Raw genomic sequence first — 24202 nt, forward strand, 5'->3', positions numbered from 1 at the left:
CAGTAAGCACTTGAGAACTTTGAGAAAGTTGAATTTGGTGGTAAGCAGAATGTAAATCGATTGTAGAAAAGAACTAGGATTTGCCAATGTTAGCTAACATCTCATGGATATGAGGTAGGGGGTCACAATCGACAAGAATATTTTGATTCGGGGATCTCAAATCCACACATAACCCGAGATGCCCAGTCTTCTTCTTGGTCAAAACCACTGGAGAAATCCATTCTGAGGCATCAATTGGAGAAATGATACCATCAGATTGTAGATTCGACAATAACAATTTTAAATCATCCCTGATGCTGAGAGGCACAGGTCTAACTTTATGTACAACAGGTACAGCGTCTTTCTTAAGCTTAATAGAGTGTTCAAAACCTTTTACCTTTCCCACAGAAACTTTGAAAACATCAGGAAGAGTTTGCACCAATTTGTCAACTGCCGACTCATGTTGACCCACATATAAAATGTTAGTAGGAAGATTTCCCAAATTAATGGGAGGATCTTGTCCTGGACACACATTGATTCCTAAGAGAGCAAGATCCTTCCCTCCTATGATGTCTCGTCCTTTGACTGCCACATAAATCTTGGTTCTTGCTGATCTACCCAAACATTCCACATTGTCCCAAAAGTAACCCAACAGATCAATATCCTGTTCTCCAAAAGTTTTGGGACTGATATCAGGTGCTATAAGTGGCATGTTGCTGGGCCATAACTTGTAAAAAGTGCGATCCGCAAGAATAGTAACAGGAGCTCCTGAATCGGCCGTGACCAAAATACCTTTTCCATTAATAAAATCCACTAATGGACCTTTAATAGCCTTGAAGGTATGTGTTTTTAGGTCAGAAATATCAACAGTAAGTAAAACATTAGCAAATTGAGATGTACATTCTTACATATCAGGAGTGTCTAACCATATATTGGAAACTTTAACTCTACTGAGAGTTGTACTGCTATTGGACGCTATATTAGACCCTCCCTTGCACACACCTTGGAAATGACCAAATATGCAACACTTAACGCATTTCTTGCCAATGACTGGACAGTTAGGATTGTTCCCTATATGGTTTCTAGAACCCCAACGAAAGCAAATCAATTGACTCCTAAAAGATTGATTCCTAGGAAACTTCTTCTCTGCAGTTTGCTTGGAGTTAATGGCACAAACAACATTCTCATCAGATATCACATTCACAGTTGTTTGTGCACGATGAAAAATGACTTGGTTGGCATGGTTGGATAAAACTTTAGAGGTAACGATTGATCTTTCGATGCTTTTGGCAATATCAATCGTTTCAGCTAGAGTGGGACTGTAAGATGTTAGAAGACGCTCTTGGATCTTTTTAGAGTAACAATAGATAACAAATTGGTTCCTAGTATAAGTATCAACATTAGGACCAAATTTGCATTTTTCAGCCAACACTCTTAACGTCGCCGCATAATCTTCCACAGATTCTTCACAAGATTGCTTACACATAGCAAAATTAAACCTCTCTAAAAGAACACTTGAGGTATCAGCGAAGAAGGTTCCAGGCAGCGACAATTAGGTAAATAAAATGACATGCCTCAAATTCACCAGGACAAAGTCCGGAGCTTGGTAATGTACAGCAGGAAAACCGGTGGGCTCTTGACAGGGCGTCGTGTAGCGCGGCATGCGAGACCATCCCCACTACTGGTACCAAAATGTGGTGGGGTTGGATACTGAAACTCGCAGAGACGTCACTCTTTTCCAAGTATGCTTTATTCCAATTAAGGCAAGAAGGCAGTATAACAAGAGCCCACGGCGGAGGCAACTGCACGGCAAGGAACCACAGATGCAACTGCCAGAGCCAGGGTAGAACAGAACATGACATATACAGGATTCCATGTAAAAGCATTCTAACATTAAAGAAACAGTGAATCACTTACCACACAGCTGCGCTCGAGAATGCAAACCAAAGATGAACAAGATGACAGTGAGCCGCGTGCAAGCACGACACAATGCTTCTTTCCTTCACAGGCGAGCTGTTCACAAGGCAGGTCTCCACATTTAGGATGACATGCAGTAATCGGGAAAAGCACCATCAGGCACTAGTGATAATTCCACTGCAAGGCTGCTGTCACACACCATGCTTGACATGGGCACCCTTGTAGCACCACCTTGCCGCCTGTGGTTCTTCTTTCTTTTTAATTTGAAATCCTGAAATTTGGTGTCACTTTCATTGTCCCATGTTATAGTAAGCAAAGGCTGCCTCTAATCTGTGTGCCATTGACCATATCCTGAATGGGGGCAGATAGTAACCAAATGTATATTACAACCCAAGATTATTGTAAATCATTGTGTTCACCCTACAGACTGCCATCCCATTCCATTCCATAATGGTGCCGTCATGCCTGCGAATCGTTTCCACTTTCCACCTATTGAAGGAGTTCAGACCCTCAGTGCAGTGTATCATTAATACTAAGGATATTTTTTGTCAACATGATGATCGTCCTTGCTGCTTCTGTCCCTGCATTTTTCCATTTTTGTCTCTCTAATTATTTCAACAGAAGACCTATATAGAGGGTCAGATGTGGGTCCTCTCCTGTTCCACTTACAGCATAGCAGGTGTGTTCAGTTCCTGTCCAGCACTTCTGGCCTCTCGTTCTGTCCTCCATTATTTAATAATTTGTCTTTCGCCACCGTAAGGTTGTTTTTATTCATTTTGAGGCTTTCCTCTATGTAAGTGACTCTTCTTCCAGACACTTGTTACTTCTATGTGGCCACCTATTGTGTTAAGTGACCCTACAATGTGCATTGCCACAGGAGCTTAAGGAGTTTTCATTTACCGGCATGTGTGGTTGCACTGAGCCAAGGAGTCCTTCTTTCGTGCACAAATATGGGAAAAGAGACTAATGGAATAGAAAGAAGTTATGGGGCTGGATCGGTAGTTTAGGACCCAGACGTGAGTTGAACTAATCCAAAAGGCACTTTGAAGTGAATATTCTATTTTACGACTGTGAAGGGGCATTTAGGATGTGCTAATGAACCACTGCAGCAACATAATCTGATTTATATGTGAACTGTGTGGAAACACGAGGTCAGGAACTTTGGACCATGAGTCAAGGACTGCTTCCAGGAGTTGCTATGAGGTATATTGGAAGGCTATCAATTTACTGATATCTTCCAGAAGATACAGAGTATTTTTTATTTTTAAACATATTTTATTAGAGTTATTTCACATCCATTACACTGTATAACTTGTCTCCATAACAATCTGTATTGATATTTCGTTATACATGTGCAAATATTTGTTCATAGAAGCACTGGTACATCGTTACTGAATTCGTTATAATCCAACAACATAATAACTCCCATGGATTACATTTTCACATGTGAGAAAAAGAGAAAAACATTTCACATAGTTTATCTCATTAGACATCCTTACTGTATCTTGTATTCACTATTGTGTGCTGTATGAACTTCCCCTTATTTTATCCTACCTAACAAACCTAAATAAACCATTAACTACGGAAATAACTCAGCCCCCCTCCCACCCCGTTGGTCATGTCATTAATTCACTCATTGGCAGCTAGCGCCACTTTCTGTACATTACTCTGAGTTCTCAACTCTAGCTATATACAGTATCTGAACTATATGAACATTGCATCCTGAATGTACTGGCAGCTGTACTATTATCGTCTCCATATTTACAGTGCAACATTACATTTGTCAAATTGCATGTATATCTGTCACTTTAAGTTCTTCCATCAACACATTCCAATCCAATGAAATAGGTTTTTTCCTCAATCCACGTCTTTCTTCCCTCTGGATGTCTACACCCTCCACAGTACCCCAGCGGATTGTATCATCATACCAATCCTGGACCACCGGTGCTTTCCTCACCTTCCAGCGTATTGTTATCGTTCTTTTTGCTATTATTAGCATTAGATTAAGGAAGTGAATGGTGGGGTGCCCCGTTTTGCTGGTAAGGGCTAGTCCCAACAAACAGGATTCTAAAGTGCTAATTAGCCTCCCAGGCGCTATAGTTGCTAATGCGTTGTGTATTGTGGACCACTAATTTAAAATTGTTGGGCAGAACCATAACGTGCAACAGATCAGCATTTGGCTCTTGGCATCGGGGGCACTCATCAGTTGCATCCGCGAACATCACATGTAATCTGTGGGGAGATAAATAAGCCTGGTGTAATATCATCAGTTGTATGAACTTAAATTTGGGGTTTCGTGCCACCTTCTTAGGGTATTCAAGAGCACCCTTCCATTCCTTATCTGTAAGGTCCCTTCCTATTGCTGCATTCCACCTTTCTCTGAGAGGTCGTAGGGATGTCGCCGTGTGTGTTTTGATCCCATGTGCCAGCCACTTAGTTAGATGACTGCCATTGCCCATTAGGTACAACATATTCACTAATTCGTGCTTTGGGGGTTCTTGTCCATCCGGCGCCCATCCCTTACATATAAACCGCAGGGTATTGGGTATGCCTTGTTCTCTCACTAGTGTATTATGATCTGCCAGTGTCCCGTCCACAAAAAGCATGCCTACCGTATCCACTCCTGCCTCTAGCCAGGCTGAGATACGTCGTTGGGATGCGACCTCCACAGGCAATGGGATACCCAATAAAGGAATATTCGGGGCGTATGGCTTTTGTTGTTTAGTGTATAGTAGTGCCTTTCTCCAGTAATGTAAAGCTACTTTCTTTAAGTAGTGGGGGTGTATTCGGTGGTATCTTTACGGTTGGCATCAGTAACTTATGTAGCTTCCCCCCTTCCCACTCCCTTTGTGTCATTCCTACTTCATGGAGATTCCTGCCTGCTAGCCAATATGCCATCCTTTGAAGCTGGCTGGCGTAACCGTATGTTTTAAAGTCCGGCACCCCCAATTCCTCCACTTCTATTGTTTAACTTTAGCTTTGCTATGCCTATTCTACGTCTACCTGTGCCCCAGATTAATTCTATCAACAGTGTGTCCAATACTTTGAATATGTGGGCAGGGAATACGATAGGCAAGTTTGTAAAAAAGATCAACAGTCTAGGGAGCATCACCATTTCGGTGATGGCTATTCTTCCGGCCACCGAAATGGGCAGAGATGTCCAGAATTTAATTTGTGCTCATAGGGCATTTATTGTTCTAATGACATTGCCATTTAGCAGATCATCCAACTTCCTGTATATGTGGATTCCTAGGTATTTAAAGGTTGTTTGTGCCAAGTGGAATGTCCATGGGCCAAATTGTAACGAGCCTTGTGATCTGCGATGTTGGAATGAGAAGGCATAAGATTTGGTTTCGTTGATAGAAAGCCCAGAGAGCAGTTGGAATTTCTCAAAAATTACTGAAATAGGTGCATGGTCTTTATACAGATCCTCTAAATACAAGATTATGTCATCGGCATAAGCCGAGATAATGTGCGTTTCAGTCCCAGCGTATATACCATGTTGTGGCGCTAATAGACGTAGTTTGACTAAAAGAGGTTCCAATGCCAAAATAAATATTAGGGGTGATAAAGGGCATCCCTGACGTGTGGTCCTCGCCACCACGTGAGGTGGAGATATGTATGACCCCGTGCAGTGGGATTGGCATATAGTAAAGCCATCAATTTTATGTATTGGTCTGGGATACCATATTTCGGTAGGATACAAAACATATATTCCCAGTTTAACAAATCAAACGCCTGCCTCATGTCCAGCGAGATGCAGCCTTGCATGCCTTCACGCAAAGATACGGTCATCATAATTTGATGCAGTCTACGGATATTTAGTGCTGTGCTTCTGCCAGGCACGAATCCATTTTGGTCTGCATGTATCAAGTGTGGTATGAGTTGCTGTATTCTGGTGGCCAATAATTTACTCAAAATCTTGTAATCTGTATTTAACAGAGATAGAGGTCTATACCCTGTCATATCTGTACCACTTCTGCCCGGTTTCAGTAAAGACACTACCTGTGCCTGGAGTGTAGTGTTGGGTAGTGTGTCAGACTCCAATGATGACTGATATAGTTGTTTAAGGTGCGGCACCAAGATTGTTGTGTATATATAACGTAAAATTCAGCAGGCAGCCCATCCGATCCTAGTGTTAAGATACAGAGTATGATTAACACTTTCCAAGAGCCCAGTAGTGAAAGACTCAATAATGGAACTGAAAGCGATCAATCTGACCATTAACAAACAGAGGGTAAGAATTGAAGACAATGAGAAGTGAATCAGCGTCATACAATAGTTTACGATGAGCTGAATAAAGTGAGCTCTGATATCCACCACCTAGTAGCAAAGGTGCCAGGCCAAGAAAATATGTCTGGCGTTGTTTGTGTTCCTGGGCAGAGGGGACATGGCCTAGGTGTTTAGGTTGGGCTGTCACTTTTGGAACAGGACCAAGACAGATTTGCATATGGTTGGTCCCTATCTGGATGGCACAGTGAGCGAAAAAGGCTGAACTGTAATGCAGGCCTGAGTAATTACCAGTGTCTGTGTTCCGTTGAAATAACACTTATTTGATTTTCTCAGTGGACGAAGAAAATATGTGATGAAGAAATAACACAATGGGTTGGCTCACCAAACAATTGAGAAGCAAAATCAAGACAATTATCTTCTGGAATTCTTCAAGGTGACTGCAGGTCTCAGTCACCAAGGACGTAGTTACCAATATAGTCAACTGATTCACTAACCAAATAAGGAAAGCAGACCTTAAAATATCACTGTTCGACTACTCCAGTTACAGCTTAAACAGGTGAGCCAGGAGGCGTGCACAGCAAAGGCAAAGGTCTAGATGGAATAAGACTACAATCTAATCTTTGATCGGCTGAAGGACACCAGTATCTGTTATTACGTGGTTTGCCTCCAACGTTACATTTCTGGAATACCAAATGCAGCACTGATAGACAATGCCACAGGAGACTATGAGATTACTCAAACAAAATAATGTGTTTTGGTAATATGACTTTCCACCAGCGTTCAGGGGCTGAAGTCTTGAAGTTCCTGGTAGCTGCAATTCTGCAAAATCTGGAAGCTACAGGACGATTTCTGAAATGTGAGTCTGCAGGTAAGAGAAAACACTGATCTGGGGCTAGTTTTAAGGGAGTTTCCCAGCCCTTGGCTACTGCTAGGGGCTGCTGGCTGTCTTCCTGCAAGCTTGAGTCCAATAAGACTATCACTCACTTGAAGGTTTGCATGTGACTTTTAAGGGGCTCAGCAGGTAGTCCAATTTTCTGTTTTCCCTTTCCAATATGACTGTTTCTTTCTTTCTTTATTTATTTTATTTTTAGAGTTTTCTATAGCGCGCACCAGACCCAAGGTAGGGTAACAGAGCGCTTAACATAGTGAGCCAGTATGAGTAACTCATTTAGTAAAACATAGCATAAAAGAACAACGCATATAAAGTAATAACATAGCATAACAGAGCTCGGGGTATAAAGTAGAGTAGAGAACTTTTCTGAGCAAAGAGAGTCCATTCGAAATTGTGCACGTCTTAGCTTCGCATTGTCAATGGACGGAGAGTGTAGAGAAGTTTGAGGTTGTGAGCTAGTGTGGTGTTTGTGTGGAATTTTAAGGGAGGAATTTGCTCATCAAGAATGATTTTGCTTCCCTTTTGAAGAGGGGTGTCGAGGCAATTTTTCTGATGGATGCCGGAAGTGAGTTCCAAATTATTGGCGCCGCTCCAGAAAATGCTCTGTTGGAGGTTTTAGTCTTGTTGAACCGTGAGGGTTTCAGGAGTAGATTATCTGCGCTCCTAGAATGTCTGTTTCCTCCAGATAGTGTAACTTTTTGTGCTAGGTACTACTGTGGTGTAGCGCCTTGTGAGTGATGCACGCCATCTTTAGGTGAATACGAGCTTTGTAGGGTAGCCAGTTGAGTGCCTTCAGGTGTGGCGATATGTAGTCAAATTTCCTAGATCCGGTTAGGAGTCTTGCTGCAGCGTTAAGACAGGCTTTTAGAGGGGCGGTAGAGATTTTGGGAAGCCCTGAGAGGGTAGAATATCCGTACTCCAACCTTGATATGACTAAGGACTGAACTGCAGTTTTGAGGTCTGGGTTCTCGATGAATGGCTTAATTTTTCTGATAGCTTAGGTGAAAGCGGGCATTTTTAGCCATCAAGTTGATGTGAGCTTGCATGTTAAGATTCTTATCCAGTGTGATTCCCAGTGATATTGTAGAGTCCACCAACGTGTTGGCGTGCAGCTCAGAGCAGTGATCATTTTGGTCCATTCCTTTACTTCCTGGGAGTTGGGGGGGGGGGGGGGGGGGGGGGAGATTAAAAGAAATTCAGTTTTTTGTGAGTTTAGCTTGAGGAAGTTGTTCGTTAATCATTGGACGTTTTTTTCGAGAGCTAGATTCATTGTCTTTATCTCATCAATGGAGGTGATCTTAATGTAAAGTTGGGTGTCGTCTGCGTACATGTGGTATGAGATGTTCGCCTGCTGTAGTAGATCAGTAAGGGGTTCGACATATAAGTTGAATAGTTGTAGATTTCCCAATCCATCATGGGGATTGTCACAATGGGTGTTTAATCATCTCCTCTTCCTGTTTCTTTCATATATAAAAGGGGGCAGTTTGGTTGGGGGGGTGCATGGCAATGCAGCCATGTTTCCTGCTGGCTCCTCTTTCTTCTGATACCATATAATGCTTCTGGGATTCTTGTCCTGTCCTTTGAAGTCTTGCCTTCTGGAGTTATTGATCCTGCTAGCAGGCTTGTTATGCCTATGGCTTTTCCTGCTATGACAGCTACCTTTGGGCACCTGTTTATCACATTTTCCACTTGTGTGATTACATCGAGACTTCAGGAAGTAGTCGCCCGTACCTCGGACAGTCCAAGTTCCATTTCCGCAAATTAATTCACATCCAGCTTCAACAGTGTCCTCCATGAGAAAAGATTAATGGGGTCTGCCACACCTCCGCACTGGAGATGTCTCCACATGAAAGCAAATTCAGGAAACAGGCAGTATACCTATCACAAAGAGACAAGAAACAATGGAAGGACATAAGGAAAATGTCAAACTGTGACACAGATGGATGGGATGGCGGCAAATAACTGCCCTTCTAATATTGGTATGCAACTAGATGAAAGTAGTGAGAATTAGGTGATCATAACAATGGCCTGGGGAAATGTTAGGGTGGGGAGTAGCGATACGGGCGTCACTCTTGACATAACATGCTAGGGGACTTTCTAGCACCACCTAGTGATGGCACTCATTCCACACTGTACATCATGCAGCTTTGGTCTCGCTGACCCGCAGGCTATTTGCATCCAGCAACAATCTCCCGTAGTGTTTGTTGCTGCTGCAGCAAATTACATACTGATCTACTCTTTGATTAAATCAAATGCTGATGGTTGTTGAAAGGTGTATTGATGAACTTATCTGAGTTGTAAGATTGCCAAAAAACAATATGCTTCGACGATTTGGTTCTCTCCACATCCCTTCTTAATGACGCAGAGGGATGTTACAGTCTCTCAACATTAGAGAAAATAGAAGGAAGACTATCTTCTTTGTGTCTATGGGCCTGTTAAGGCCAAATAAAGCTTTTCTGTGATCAATTAATCAATCAGGGGTTTATATAGCGCGCTACTCACCCGTGAGGGTCTCAAGGCGCGTGGGGGGGGCGGGGGGGAGGGGGTTTGGAGAAACGGCTCCCGATCAGTCGAAGAGCCAGATCTTGAGGTCTTTCCTGAACGTGTGCAGGGTTGGGGAGCGTCTGATGGTCACCGGGAGCTCGTTCCAGTTCTTGGCTGTATGAGAAAGCTCTTACTCCGGTTTTATTTCTGCGGATGCGGGGGACCTCTGCCAGGGCGAGGTTGGCGGAGCGGAGGTTTCTCTTGGGTGCGTGGAAGGAGACTCCCTCGTTGAGGTATTTGGGTCCAATGTTGTTGAGGGCTTTGTAGGCGTGGGTGAGGAGTTTGAAAGTGACTCTTCTCGACGGGGAGCCAGTGGAGGCCGCGTAGGTGTTGGGTCATGTGCTCGTGCCGTGGAGTTCCGAGGACGAGTCTGGCTGCGGCATTCTGGATGGTTTGGAATCTGTGTAGGAGAGTTTTGTTGATTCCGGCATTGCCGTAGTCAAGTCTTCTGGTTATAAGTACGTGGATGACGGTCCTTCTGCAGTCGGATGGGGTCCATTTGAAGGTCTTACGGAGGATGCGAAGGCAGTTGAATCTGGTGGAGGTGACGCGTTGATCTGGCGGTTCATGGAGAGGGAGGAGTCGAGGATGATGCCGAGGTTCCAGGCGTGGTCAGTGGGGGTGGGTGGGCTCCCAAGGGCGGACGTCCACCAGGTGTTGTCCCAGGCGGTGGAGCAGGGTCCGAGGATAAGGACCTCGGTCTTCTCTGAGTTTAACTTCAGCCAGCTGTCCTTCATCCAGGCTGCCACATTCTTCATTCCTTCCTGGAAGCAGAGTGTGGTGTCTTCGGGATTCTTTGTGCGGGAAAGGATGAGCGGAGTGTCATCGGCGTAGGATACGATGCTGAGTCCGTGTTGTCTGACGATGGCGGCGAGGGGGGCCATATAAATGTTGTAGAGCGTAAGGCTGAGAGATGATCCCTGGGGGACACCGCAGTTGATATCGGTTGGTTCGGAGCAGAAGGGAGGGAGTCTGATCCTCTGCGTTCGACCGGAGAGGAAGGATTGGATCCAGTCGAGGGCGGCTCCTTGTATCCCTGCGTCGTCAAGTCTGGCTGTGAGTGTGCGATGGGAAACGGTGTCGAAGGCCGTGGAGAGGTCTAGCAGGATGAGGGCCGCTGTGTGTCCCTGGTCCAGTAGCATGCGGATGTCATCAGTGGTGGCTAGGAGGGCGGTCTCTGTGCTGTGGTTGCTGCAGAATCCAGATTGAGAGGAGTCTAGGATGGAGTTATCTTCGATGAAGGTGGTCAGCTGGGTGTTTACGAGTCTCTCGGTGACAGCCGCGAAGGGGAGGAAAGAGATGGGCCGGTAGTTTTTCAGGTCCGTGGGGTCTGCCGTAGGTTTCTGGAGGAGGGGTTTTACCTCTGCCCATTTCCAATCATCTGGGCAGATGCCGGATGTGAGGGAGGCGTTGATGGCGCGACCAAGTTCGGGTGCGATGGCGGCAGCGGCGGCGGCTCTGTGGAATATGTGCGGTTGGCAGGGGTCCATAGGTGCTCCAGGGTGAGTTTTCTTCATTGCCGTGGTGATGAGTTCGATGGAAGCGGGATCCCAAGACGTGATGGTCAGCTTGTCGGCGGTGATGGGTAGGGGGGGTGGTGTCTGGGGCTGGTTTGCTGAAGTTGTCGCAGAGGTCTTTGATCTTACCATGGAAGTAGGAGCTGAGCTTGTCGCAGAGTTCCTGGTAAGGTGTGATGTCCATGGCTTCGCAGACGGATTCTTGCGAACTGCTGTATGATGTTGAATAGTTCTCTGGCGTCAGTCTGGACTTTGTCTTTGATGAAGGTCCGTTTGGTGTCTATTATGCGCTGTTGGTATTCTTTCAGGGTGTTCTTGTGGTTGGTCCGTGCTTTTCTGGTTTTGCTAGGTTTTTTCTAGGCATCTGCAGGCGCGTCTAGCTTCTTGGAGTTCTGTGGTGAACCAGGCATCCTTCAGATGGTGTTGTTTGTCAGGGAGGCGAAGCGGTGCGAGCCTGTCCGCGCAGCAGGAGATCCAGCGGTGAAATTCCCTGGCTGCGGTGTTGGTGTCGGTCTTGTCGACGGGGGTATTTTGGCGGAGGGTGGCATTGAGTTCCTCTGTGACCTTGCTCCAGTTCCGTCGTGGCAGGCGTGGGGCGGGCTTGTTTGCGGTGGTGGTGTTGAAGGTGAAAGGAACGCAGTGGTGGTACGTCCAGGGGGGCTGGGTGGTGTGGCTGAAGCGGAGGTTGGTTCCTCCTGCGAAAATGGGGTAGAGGGTGTGACCTGCTCTGTGGGTGGGTGTGTTGACGAGCTGCTTCAGTCCTAGGTCGATCAGAGTGCTGGAGTCGGGGTCGTTGCTGTTGTCGAGGTGGAAGTTCAGGTCCCCGAGTAGGATGTAGTCTGTGGAGGTGATGGCGTGGGGTGCGGCGAGCTCGGCGATGGTCGTTGCGGGCTGGGTGCGGGGTCCCGGCGGTCTGTAGATGAGGGTGCCGCGTAGCGTGGTCCTGGGGCTAGTCTGGACCTGGAAGTGGAGGTGTTCCGCGTTGGACTGGTGGTCACTCAAGGTGGAGGTGGAGAGTCGAAGGGCGGTCTTGTGCGCGATGGCGGTCCTTTCTCTGGAAGTTGTAGCCGTTGGGGATGGTGGCAGCGATGTCGGGGCCGGAGTTGGCGTTGGTCCAGGTCTCTGTGAAGAAGGCGACGTCGGGTGATAGGGTGTTGATCAGGTCCCAGATTTCGACGTCATGTCGGTGCAGGGAGCGCACATTGAGGAGGATGCAGTTCAGGCCCTCTGTGGTGCGTGCATCGGGCGGCCAGTCTGCGGTCGTAGGAGGATTGTTGACGGTGAAGGAACTGCGGCAGGGTTTGCAAGAGAACCATAGGTGGCGGTAGGCGAGGATATTGCGCATTCGGTGTGTCTTCTGGGGTTGAGTGTGTGGAGGGTGGTCGAGTCGTAGCGGAGGGGTCTAGGAGCACCAGGGTTTCTGGCGCTGGTTGCTGACGGGCTTGCCTTAGGCGCGACCGTGCTGCGGTCGCCATATTTAGGGGAGGGGTGCGGGATAACTTGTGCCAAATGAGTGTCTCACTTTAAACAAACAACGCAGGTGTGGTGACGGACTTGTGGCAACCCAACTTCAACCTCTCAAATTTGCTATATCAGCAAACACCCTTAAAGCGGGACCGTGAATTCTAACTTACGTACGGAATGCTGCGATTTCTTTTAATATCACTCAGTAACAAATTATAGGAATATGCACGTAACATTTTCACAATATTTCCAGTCATAATGGAGTACATTTACTGCTCGCATAGATAATTCTCTAGCGTCACATATTTTTGCCCATATATTTTAGCTTTGTTTGCTAGTGGTCTCATTGTACCAGTAACTCTGCTGATACACCTCTGATGAAAAGGCACCTTTAATTGGGAATGTTATACTTATCATACAAACCACAGTCAGAAAATAGGGTGTGACTGCATTTATTAGAACTTCAATTTTTAAAATAGTATCCAATGAGAAAGTCAGAAAAATATGGTGCAGAATGTCTATAACCGAATATCGGCCTCTGCTGCTGGCCACTCCATGAGTCCAACAAATGATGACATTAGAGAAAGAAAGGTTAGGAACAGTCAGATGATCATCGCCAAGAGACTAGGGCACAAAAATCCTCCGATTTGTAGCTGTCCGGGAAGAGCTTCTCTCCACGGACTTTAGGAAAATTTGTTAAGGCTTGATTGCATTATGCGACGGCCTTCCAACCAAATGAAGATATTTTTGTATAAAGAGTAAATGAGCCCTGATCACACTGGGAAGTTGCTGAATATGCTAGGCTTTCCAAGGATGGGAACATGACAAAGAATCTGTGACGTAGCCTCTACAGTGGCCAACAGACAGCCACTCTAAATAAGGGATATTCACCTTAGTGCTGAATGGAGTCACAACATTAATCTTCTAAGTTTCAAAGACATCCGTGGTAAGTGACTAGCCGTAAAGCAACTGAAGCTCAAGCAACCATTTCTTCTCAACGGAGAGGGGCGTGCACCTTGAGCACTTATTCTGAGAGCTGCTGTATGGCAATCTTGACTTGCAGCACTTCCAAAAAGTAGCTACTAAATATCGAGAAGAGGTGGAATCTGCTGTGTGACATGCTCTCCAGAGCGTGCTGCAACTATCTGCAAGGGTAGAGATTACAAGTCCTGCAAATGGATAAACCTTATGGGGGTTCAAAAGTACTTCTGTGTAAAGTCTCTCCGCGTTTGCAGCACAGGTACTAGAAAGGAGCCTCGCCAGGCCAGCAGAGGGAAAAGTTATGAAGTAGACTTTGGTCCCACTTTGCGGCAGCAGCAGCCATGACCTCTCCATCAAAGCTCCAAGAATCCGACACTAACGAAATATACCGTTTCTGGCTGGCTAATGAGGGACAAGTAGACAGGAAGGGAATTAACATCTGAAAGCACAAGGTAACCTCTGCAGAGCGGGCACATCTTTCGAAAGAGCAGCTCATTCTACCTCCCTAATTAAGGAACGAGGTCAACGAAAGGCTACACAAGTCTGACAAAAAATAAGGAATTTAATTTTCTCAGAATAAACGACATCGAAAAACCGTACATGACATCAATAGGTCATCGAGAATATTAAAGGCCCGTGAAAAGTAATTTAGGATGTGTTCTAAAAATCAGATGTAACGGGTAAAATCAAACTCGAAGAAAGTGTAGTTTGTGCAGGGCTTTTGGGAGTCCCTTCATTCTATCGTTAGTGCTAAAATTACAGAGGCCTGTTAATAAGGGGCACCCAGTGCATTACTACATTAGAAACAAATCAATCAAAGATACCGGTGATAAAAAATAGTTTTGGAGAGATTCCATGCTGTAGAAATAGTTTAATTTCAATTTAAAACGTCCGTTTGTAGTACTTTTTATACTAAAACAGGACACGGATCCTGCAAAATGTCTGGTGACTTCAAACGGTTTTGTAATGGAGTAGACTAGGTGATGTTTCCATAAACGTGAGACACATGGGAACAGTGCGAGGTCTGTGTTAATGTGAAAAATCCTGCAAGATGGGGACCTCAGCAACCACGCCACCGTCTGTAGTCCAACAGCAAACGAGTGCTCCGTTAATACACGCCTGGCTCACTGCTTCATTTCCAAGAAGTGACGGTAATATCCAACGAAGACATCTCCATGTATTCAAGCTGCAGCCAGTGGCATTTATGGGTATACGCAGCTTGTCTGCCAGCTTCGTGCATGATACTTTGAAAAATGGTTAAAGAACAGGGGCTACCATATAATATGCATTCCCTACAATGCATACACGAGCAGCATTACTCACTGGAAAACCCCACACTGAAAGATGGGCAGCACAGCAGGATTCCCCATCACATGCTTCACAAACCCACCCAAAACTGAGGCCCTTGCCACCCCATTCAGTCTCTGTGCCAAACTAATACAACTATTCCCATTTAAAGTGTATTCCCCCAATCCATGCAAACACACCCTCCAACCCAAGCTAGGAAATACTTGCCATAGGATCACCTCCCCTCCCTTATTCCCTGGTATCACCAGCCACCTGTTACACACCAGTATGAGTCGAACAGGGAATACTGCAAGACTCCGTCCCATAAACATCCACAGTGATTCCAGACTGCTGCATTATCGGGGAAAGTAAAAACTCACCTTGCCAAAGTTGTCTGTGTGCTGCTGGTAATCTTCGTACTGCAGGAGGAAAGGAAGAATCATGTCACAGAACATCATTACAACTTCGTCACAACCAAAAGCAGACTGACTAGCTAAGGAGGCCACACTCACCATGTTACTGTGATGGGTTTTTGTCATAAGCAGCATCCTTCCTACCAAGTCTGTGGTGGAGACACCCTGTGTGCGCTGACACTCCCTGCAAGAGACGAGATAAGTGAGGGCAGGTCCTGGTTACCATAAAGGGATTCGAAGTACAAAAATAAAAGCCACATAACATCGTTCACAGGAACAGGCCATAAGACTCAATGTGAATTAAACCAAATGCAAGATATAGGGAACCAGACGAGCACACCAAGCGCCAGAAAGGAGTGATCTTTGTGCTACTGAAACCTAAACGCAATACAAACGGCCTTGGAGCGGTACCAATAGTAGCTCAATACTAGTCTTTGGGAATTCAATCACCTCTTATTGTTTTCCTGACAATGAAACACCAGAGCCAGCCTGGCTTTCTAAAGGCATTTGTGGGATCAAAACGAACCTCGTGAGTCCTGCTAACATCAAAATTATGGAAAATGTTTTACTAGCAAAAAGGGATGTGGACTAATACAGAAAGACATATCACTTCTTTAACATGAAACTCCGATAAAAGATTCAGTAACAAGGAAAAAATGTTTCAGTGAAAAACCCAGAATTTGAAACGTCAAATAACTCCATCTCAACTACCTGTTACATGAAAGTAGCTGGCACAAGAAAAGGTCTTCCATCATGAACATGTTACAGAATTACATATATGCCACACTTGCAGCTCATGAGAGGTGGGGTGGGCTTAATGTCACTGGTACCTAGAATCCCATAACATTTACTTGCCAAATAAGATAAAACCAAGTGTAAACACCAAAGTGGATCGACTTTCCAACTGGGGTGGGGGAATCAGGCAGTGAAGCTAAACTACGGTTTGCTAACTGAATTCTGAATGCATGAACATTTCATGCTCATAGGTTCAATTACTAGCAAATTTATTTCAATCACAATTTCATTACATCAGTCTTGTTAAGCAGATGCCAACGGCATTGTTCACAATTTTAGTGAAAATGTTGTATAAATCCATAAGAACATCTAATTTTCCAAAATGGTATATCTGTTACTTAAGGTCTTCCCCTGATAAAGGTCACAGGATCACTATAGTGACTGAAATAAGTTAACAGATGTCTTTTATAACACATGATCCACTGTACCAACAATACTGCTCTACAATAAATGTGTTGCTTATTTGCTGACAAAATAGATATTGGTCACTTATTTTCTTCACATCGGATGAAGACTTCCAGTGTACAACTCACTTTTCATTGCACAGTTACATGAAATGTGGATTTTGGCCCTTTACACAGGAGGGTTTATATAATATATATTTTTCAAACTGCATACATTCCTATATTCCTCAACTAAATAAAGTCTGTTGACGCAATGTTGAAAAACATTTGAAAAAATAATTCACCTGTTCATTAAGAAAATATGTTTTCAGCTACAAAATGTGAAATACGTAGACCTTACAAAAAAAGGCTGATTTTAATAACATTTTTAACTGCAAATTGTTAATATGTTCTGACCTAATGGGTTTGTAGTGTTGGTGTATTTCCAGCTGAAACTTGTAAGTAACTTGGCTGAATATACCATGGCTTGAAATATTGAATTCTGGAGACAAGAAAATATTTTCTGATTCTCTGCAGGCTCCAGTAACTCCTAAGACCAGCAGAATTTCTCAAACAGAATTTTCCGGATTTGAAACAATAAAATATAAAATCAACCATGGAGCAAGGCGCCAATTAAACAGTCTTGAAAAGTGCCCAAATACCTTCTAAACTTTGGTCTAGATAGTACATTTATGTTCATTTCTATAGGAGAGACAGCATTATTGACTGTCACAGTGGTGCTGGGACAAGAGGAGGCAGCTCTTTAGCCTACCTACCTTAAGCAAAGTTGCACAGGTGGGTTTTCAGCACTCTTTATATGGTCAAGCTCAAGGCGTTATTGAAGGGAACCCAGCAGTATGAGGATGGGAGGCCAGTAGAACTAAGCGGAAACCTAGCAGTGGAAAGGTTTGTGTGTCAGGCATAAGACATTAAAATCAATGCACTGTCTAGCTGGGAGCCACCATGCAATAGTCATGGGTTGGAAGATGCAATCACACTTATTTGATAAGACAGTGATGCCTTCATCATCGTTCTGGGTAAACACGAATGAATCAGCCCTTAGTCAAGGAACCCAGCATGCATACTTTTAGAGTGACAGAGAGCGATCATAGTCACTGAAAGAGCAAGAGGGATTTATTGTGTTATCAGTAGACAGGGCAGATCATCACCAGCAGGACACTCAATAGTAGAATGCTGACTTAGTGGGCAAATGTTCTCATGGCAAGAGGAACAGGTGAGCACTGTAACCAGCTGAATGATCGTTAGGTTCTCCTCAAAAGGGAAAAATGTTCATAGAATAATTTTTCAGGTACCAAGCTGTAAAACTCAGAAACTTAGAATGTGCAGAAAATTATCTAAAATAAGAATTTTTCGATTTACTAAAATAGAAGATCTAGTCCAAGTGGTAGGTTAAGACCTGGGACCTTGCAGGTCCATGCCTGAGAAACTAAACTAGCTGGTACTAAAGGGGCTGCCAGAACCACGAACTCATGGGAAATTCTCAACCTGGGAATTAGAAGAGTAGGAATGAATAAGAAAATGCAATTGCTTCCCAATACAGTTAAAGAGTGTCTTGCAAGCAACCCCTCCCACATTTCAAATGAAAGTTCATCTCTCGAACACCCCACCAATAGATTTGGATCAAGGGTACCTCCTGGCACAGCTCCCATTCCAGTGAAATATGTGTGTACTTGGTCTTTCTGATGAACAATTCTAGACTGCTACTCGCTGGGTCTCTGCATATTATACTCTTGTCCAACATCTACACCCATAGTGCCACTGTTCAACCATTTTTATTGATGCAGAATGTAGTAGTCATCTTCTCTGTAAAGCCATGTAACCACAACACCTCAACTGATGCATAAGAGGCCGAAGCGATACAAGCTTTCTGCTTCAGGACACTGACGGTAACAATCTGTCCTACAACCTAGGGTCAAATATATATCTTGGAGCACATGGGTAGCTTTCTGTCAGGATTTCCAGGAATCCATTTCAGATGCTATTTCTAGGGCTGAGGAGGGAAAATCTACTCAAAATCAGGGTCTGATGCACTACAACGTCCTAGATTTTACGGTATGCTGCACCCCACCCTGCTGGATTCTTAAACTGTGCTTGAAAATAGGAATTAACCTGAATTGAGGATATGTTTCCTGATTCCTGTGCTGTGCTAGGTGGAACTGATTGTGATCTGACTAAAGGAATACATTTAACCGGATATGAGGCCCAAGCCCATTACAAATAATCAATCAGTGGTGGAAAGGGACAGCTGAAATGTGAGCAGGTGTACAGTTGAGAAAGGTTTGACCCAACGAGGAAGGATTGGCCTAACAGCCCTAATTCACTGGGAGGAAAGATTACAGGACTGGTGTAAACATGGCATCAGAGACTGAGAGAATCAGACTGAACCGTGCCCCTGACCAGCCATTCACTCATTTGTCTCTGTATTTCTCCTGAATCATGCAAAAAGCCTCCAGAGTCATGGCTTTCATAAGATCCTAAGTACAGCCTCTGGGTGAAGTTCAGCACAAACATACTGTTAGGAATTCACCCCTGTCACAACCACAAGCCTGGGTTATTTTCGGTGTGGGGCCTAGTCATTAGAAGGAATTAGGTATATTTGTTGTCCATCACACAGAGGCTGTCCCTTATCCGTACAGCCAATATTTAGGTCAAGGTGATGATACTGAAGAGGGTGTGGACGAAAAACAGGATACTGCACCCCTGTCCCGCAAGATCCAACATGAACCTACCACAGGCATGGCATACGGTGCTGAAAGACAGAGCAAAGGACGGTGATTGAGCCAACCGCATTGAATGAGGATCTGCAAAGCTGAATCGGTGAAATAACAGCAGTTCAAGGAGCGCCGGCTCCGTGGAGGCCCACTGGCAACTTTGCAGCTGCAGAGCACAAGATATAAAAACAGGTGACGGAATGCAGAACAAATCAAAACATTCTCCCCCAGTACAGAGATCTGGGCCTAAATCCATCGTTTTTTTGCTCACCATACCACCCCAGGTTAGACCTGGCCATATGCAAATCAGTCTTGACCCTGTGCCTCATGGGAACAGTCCAGCCTGAACTGCCAAGCCAGGTCCTCCCTGGACCGGAAACAAGCATCCTAGGACAGGTTTCGGGGTTTCACCCCTCTTCAGCCAAGATAGCTTGATTCCAGTGGCATGGAGAGCACGGGACTCACGTCTGAGCATACCCGTCCCACTCGGGGTGACAAATGCAAAAACAACAGTTGATTGACAGAATGCAGAACAATGTCATATATTTACCCCAGTACAGAGATCTGGGCCTAAATCCATCGTTTTTTTGCTCACCATGCCACCCCAGGTTAGACCTGGCCATATGCAAATCAGTCTTGACCCTGTGCCTCATGGGAACAGTCCAGCCCGAACTGCCAAGCCAGGTCCTCCCAGGACCGGAAACTGGAACGGCATGGTGAGCAAAAAAACGATGGATTTAGGCCCAGATCTCTACTGGGGTGAATGTATGACATTGTTCTGCATTCTGTCCATCAACTGTTGTTTTTGCATTTGTCACCCCGAGTGGGAAGGATATGCCCAGACGTGGGTCCCGTGCTCTCCATGCCACTGGAATCAAGCTATCCTGGCTGAAGAGGGGTGAAACCCCGAAACCGGTCCTAGGATGCTTGTTTCCAGTCCAGGGAGGACCTGGCTTGGCAGTTCGGGCTGGACTGTACCCATGAGGCACAGGGTCAAGACTGATTTGCATATGGCTGGGTTCAAACTGGAACGGCATGGTGAGCAAACAAAAGATTGATTTAGGCCCAGATCTCTGCACTGGGGTGAATGTATGACATTGTTCTGCATTCTGTCCAACTGTTTTTGCAGAGCACAAGATGGCGCCTTGCCCTTTTAGTGACAGCTCCTGGAAAGAGGACAGCAGAAATTGAGGCAAGTGTGAGGTGAATAAGCTCCAGGAAGCTGCTGATGTGCCCAGACATGAGACTCCTACCAGTTAGAAAAATGCTAGAAACACACTTCAGTCTTGAATGGCACTGAGCGAAAACAACTAATTATTTGTTTTGATTTTCCTGTCAGTAAAATGGAAAACAAGGGCAACGTCCAGGTATCAAAGGGACTGAATATGAGCACTAAATAACTGCAGATGAAGGGCAAGATAGTTAGGAGGTGAAGTGGTCTCTCTAAAAGGGGCTATTTCTGTTTTCAGCTACTAAACAGATAAATGATTTTTTTACATAAAAATCGTGAGATATAGAACGTAGTGTCAGAGGGAGCAGATTCCATTCACTTCCTGCTAAAACAATGAAGGACAGGCCTCCCTATCTAGCCAGTATAACCTTGGGACTCTAGCTAGTAAAGCAGACGCGCATCCAAGATTTCTAGTTGGATGATTTTGCTCTATCCTGTTGATAAGATACTTGTAAAAGGATCAGAGAATGGCGGCAAGGGCCTTAACACCCTTTTCATGATTGGGAGCCAGTGCAAGCCCTAATGGTGTTATGAGATTTCCTGGACAAGATGGGCAGCTGCATTTTGTACCACTTGTAGTCTTCTGATCCATTCTTCTGGAAGGACGAGGTAGAGAATCTTCGCATCATCTAAAGTGCAGGTTAACGCATGAACACCCGTCTTGCACGTTGCAAGTGAAAGAAGATCAATGAACTTTCTAAGAGTGCTAGCAAACACAAAACAGGTCCCAACTGTAGACCAAACCTGAGGTTGGTAGGAGAGTTTGAGTCAAACTCTGGGCTACTGCTGTTGTGGGAGCTGAAGGAAGAGGACGGTGATTAGGCCAGCAGTTATCAAGACAGTGCTCTCTCACTTGATCAAGGAGAAGGATCTCCATTTTCTCTGCATTGCATTGCAGATGGCTCTTGCACAATCAATGCAGGACATTGTTAAGACAGGCTCTGAAAGCTGCAGACCCGTCTGCAGATGAAAGGGTAAAAAGTGGGTATCATCAGCATATCAAATAGTTTTAAAGCAATATTATTTTATCGATGTATCTAGGGGGACCACATAGATGTTAAGTAATATAAGGCTCAAAGAGGAGCTCTGTAGCACCCCAAAAGCTAGCTGTTTGCTGGTCAAAGAATAAGGGGAAAGCCTCCTTTACCTATCTCAAACAGGCGCTGGACAAGAATTGGATGAAAGACGGTCTTGAACGCTGCAGAGACATCCAACAGGATCAAGGCTGCATTCTTCCCTTCATCCCGAGGGATCTTAATCACCTTGCTAACCTCAGGCGGAGCAGTTTCCGTATTATGGTGGGTACTGAAACTCGACTGGGTGTGCTGTAGGACTTTGCTGTGTTCCAGGTAAGCAGGCAGCTGGATATTTACCAGCTTTTTCGAGGATTAAGGGAGCAACATCATTGGGCAAAAATGGGACAGGACTAAAGGGTTGGGGAGAGAAGTTGGCCTAATGGCTAGGCCGGTCGATCTCGAATCTGGGGAACCAGGTGGGTTCGAATCTCGGCAGTGACGCTGAACGTCCTGTGATTCTGGGCAAATCACTTAATCTCCCCCGTGCCTAACAAAAAATAAATAAATTAATGTGTCCACATGTCACGCAACTGGTGCTATGTAAAGCGCTCTGATACCCGATACCTTCGGGTCAAGTTTGCGCTATATAAAACTTTGTTTAAAAAAAGAAAGGGTTGGCCGAAGGTTTCTTTAATAAAGGAACCACTTTAGCCCTTTTGCAACGAGTTGGGACCACTGCTAACTTCAGCGAGTGGCTAAGAAGCTGGTGAAGGATAGGTACTATGCCCTCTGAGGCCTTAGCAAGCAGGACGGGGGACAATGGTCAGTAAGAGACCCTGAATTGCACTGCAATAAGGCCTGCCGGGTTTGCTCTATAGAAATGGAGGCACACTTATTCAAAGAGCATGCACGTTTTGGAGGGCTCAGATCGCCAATTGCTCAAGGTAAAATGTCTAGAGTAACAGCAGGGTGCAGAAAGCCAACTTGAATATTCAAAATCTTATTCTCAAAGAACGTAAAAAGGCTCTAACATAGTTCAGCCGAGGCTGGACTTCTAGGGCTACACTCTGTAGGCTTCAGATAGGATTGAGCGAGTTTTAATATTTCACAAAGGATATTATCAGTTTCAGCAATGGGATGCGCCTAAAAGGCACTCAGAGCTGTTTTAATGGCATTGTGATACAGCATTAGAGCCAGTTGTAAGACTCCTTGTCGTCCTTATCAATCAATCAATCATAGGCATTTGTATAGCGCACTGCTCACCCGGAGGGTCTCAAGGCGCGGGGGGGGGGGGGGCTGGGGGGGGAACGCTACTGCTCGAACAGCCAGGTCTTGAGTTGCTTCCTGAAGGCGAGATGGTCTTGCGTTGTCCGGAGGTGGATGGGGAGGGAGTTCCATGTCTTGGCTACCAGGTAGGAGAAGGATCTTCCTCCGGCGGTGGCTCTGCAGATGCGGGGGACGGTGGCGAGAGCGAGGCTGGCGGAGCGGAGCTAGCGGGTGGGCTTGTGGAAGGTCAGGCGGCTGTTGAGGAACTTGGGGCCCAGGTCGTGGAGGGCCTTGTGTGCGTGGGTGAGGAGTCGGAACGCGATTCTTTTGTTGACGGGGAGCCAGTGCAGGTCTCTCAGGTGTCCGGAGATGTGGCTGTGTCGGGGGATGTCCAGGATGCGTCGTGCTGAGGCGTTCTGGATCCGTTGGAGTTTCTTCTGGAGTTTGGCGGCGGTGCCGGCGTAGAGGGCGTTCCCGTAGTCCAGCCGACTGGTGACGAGGGCCTGGGTGACCGTCTTCCTGGTCTCGGTGGGGATCCACCGGAAGATCTTTTGAAGCATGCGCAGGGTGTTGAAGCATGAAGACGAGACGGCGTTGACTTGTCTGGTCATCGAGAGGGAGGAGTCCAGGATGAAGCCTAGGTTGCGTGCGTGGTCCGTTGGCTTGGGGGTGGCTCCCAGGGCGGGGGGCCACCAGGAGTCGTCCCAGGCGGAGGGTGATGATCCCAGGATGAGGACCTCCGTCTTGTCTGAGTTCAGTTTCAGGCGGCTGTTCTTCATCCATTCGGCGACGTCTTTCATCCCTTCGTGTAGGCTGGCTCTGGCGGCGTCTGGGTCGCTGGTGAGGGAGAGGATCAGCTGGGTGTCGTCGGCGATGATCTTGAGGTTGTGTTGACGTGCGATGGTTGCGAGGGGGCTCATGTAGACGTTGAAGAGGGTGGGGCTGAGCGATGACCCTTGTGGAACGCCGCAGATGACTTCGGTGGCCGCTGACCGGAATGGGGGGAGGCGGACTCTCTGGGTTCTTCCGGCGAGGAATGAGGTGATCCACTCCAGGGCCTTCTCCTGGATGCCGGTGTTGTTCAGGCGCTGTACCAGGGTGCGGTGGCAGACAGTGTCGAACGCTGCGGAGAGGTCCAGGAGGATGAGGGCCGCACTTATCATACTTCAGCCGCCATTTGTATTCAAGTTGTTTACAGTCTTTAAGACCACAGGTTCTGCCAAAAACCATGGGCCCAACGGGCATCTGTGCTTAGCTTTAACAATGTAATCAGTGGGAAGGGTATCAACAGTCTCATGAAGCCAGAGATTTACTAACTTGAGGTCAGAGTCGACGCACCAAACTAATGGACTGCGATGCAGAATTGCATGAAATAACACAAGCAGCTTAACAAGGAGTACAGCCTTGCTGCTACCTAATATCACAGAGATAATGAATTAAAAACAAGCATTCAGAAATCACAGGCTAGAGATGGAGACAGGCTAGAGAGCCAGATGTGGGCAGCATCTGTGTGCAATGTTATCACACACTTAAATGAATCACATTTCCTTAT

General features: G+C 45.8%; 1 protein-coding gene across 1 annotated transcript in view; it reads right to left on the reverse strand.

Moving 5' to 3' along the window:
- The window catches only part of PCYT2 (phosphate cytidylyltransferase 2, ethanolamine), a 159078-nt gene that overhangs the window by 40152 nt on the left and 94724 nt on the right, over nt 1-24202 (reverse strand). The window contains exons 5-6 of the mRNA XM_085617538.1: nt 15327-15411; nt 15195-15233 (exon numbers count right to left, since the gene is read on the reverse strand). Coding sequence (XP_085473664.1) covers nt 15195-15233; nt 15327-15411 — 124 coding nt within the window. The remainder of the gene's footprint in view (nt 1-15194; nt 15234-15326; nt 15412-24202) is intronic.

This window comes from Triturus cristatus, chromosome 7 (genome assembly GCF_964204655.1).
Source record: "Triturus cristatus chromosome 7, aTriCri1.1, whole genome shotgun sequence".
In the NCBI taxonomy this organism is placed as follows: Eukaryota; Metazoa; Chordata; class Amphibia; order Caudata; family Salamandridae; genus Triturus; species Triturus cristatus.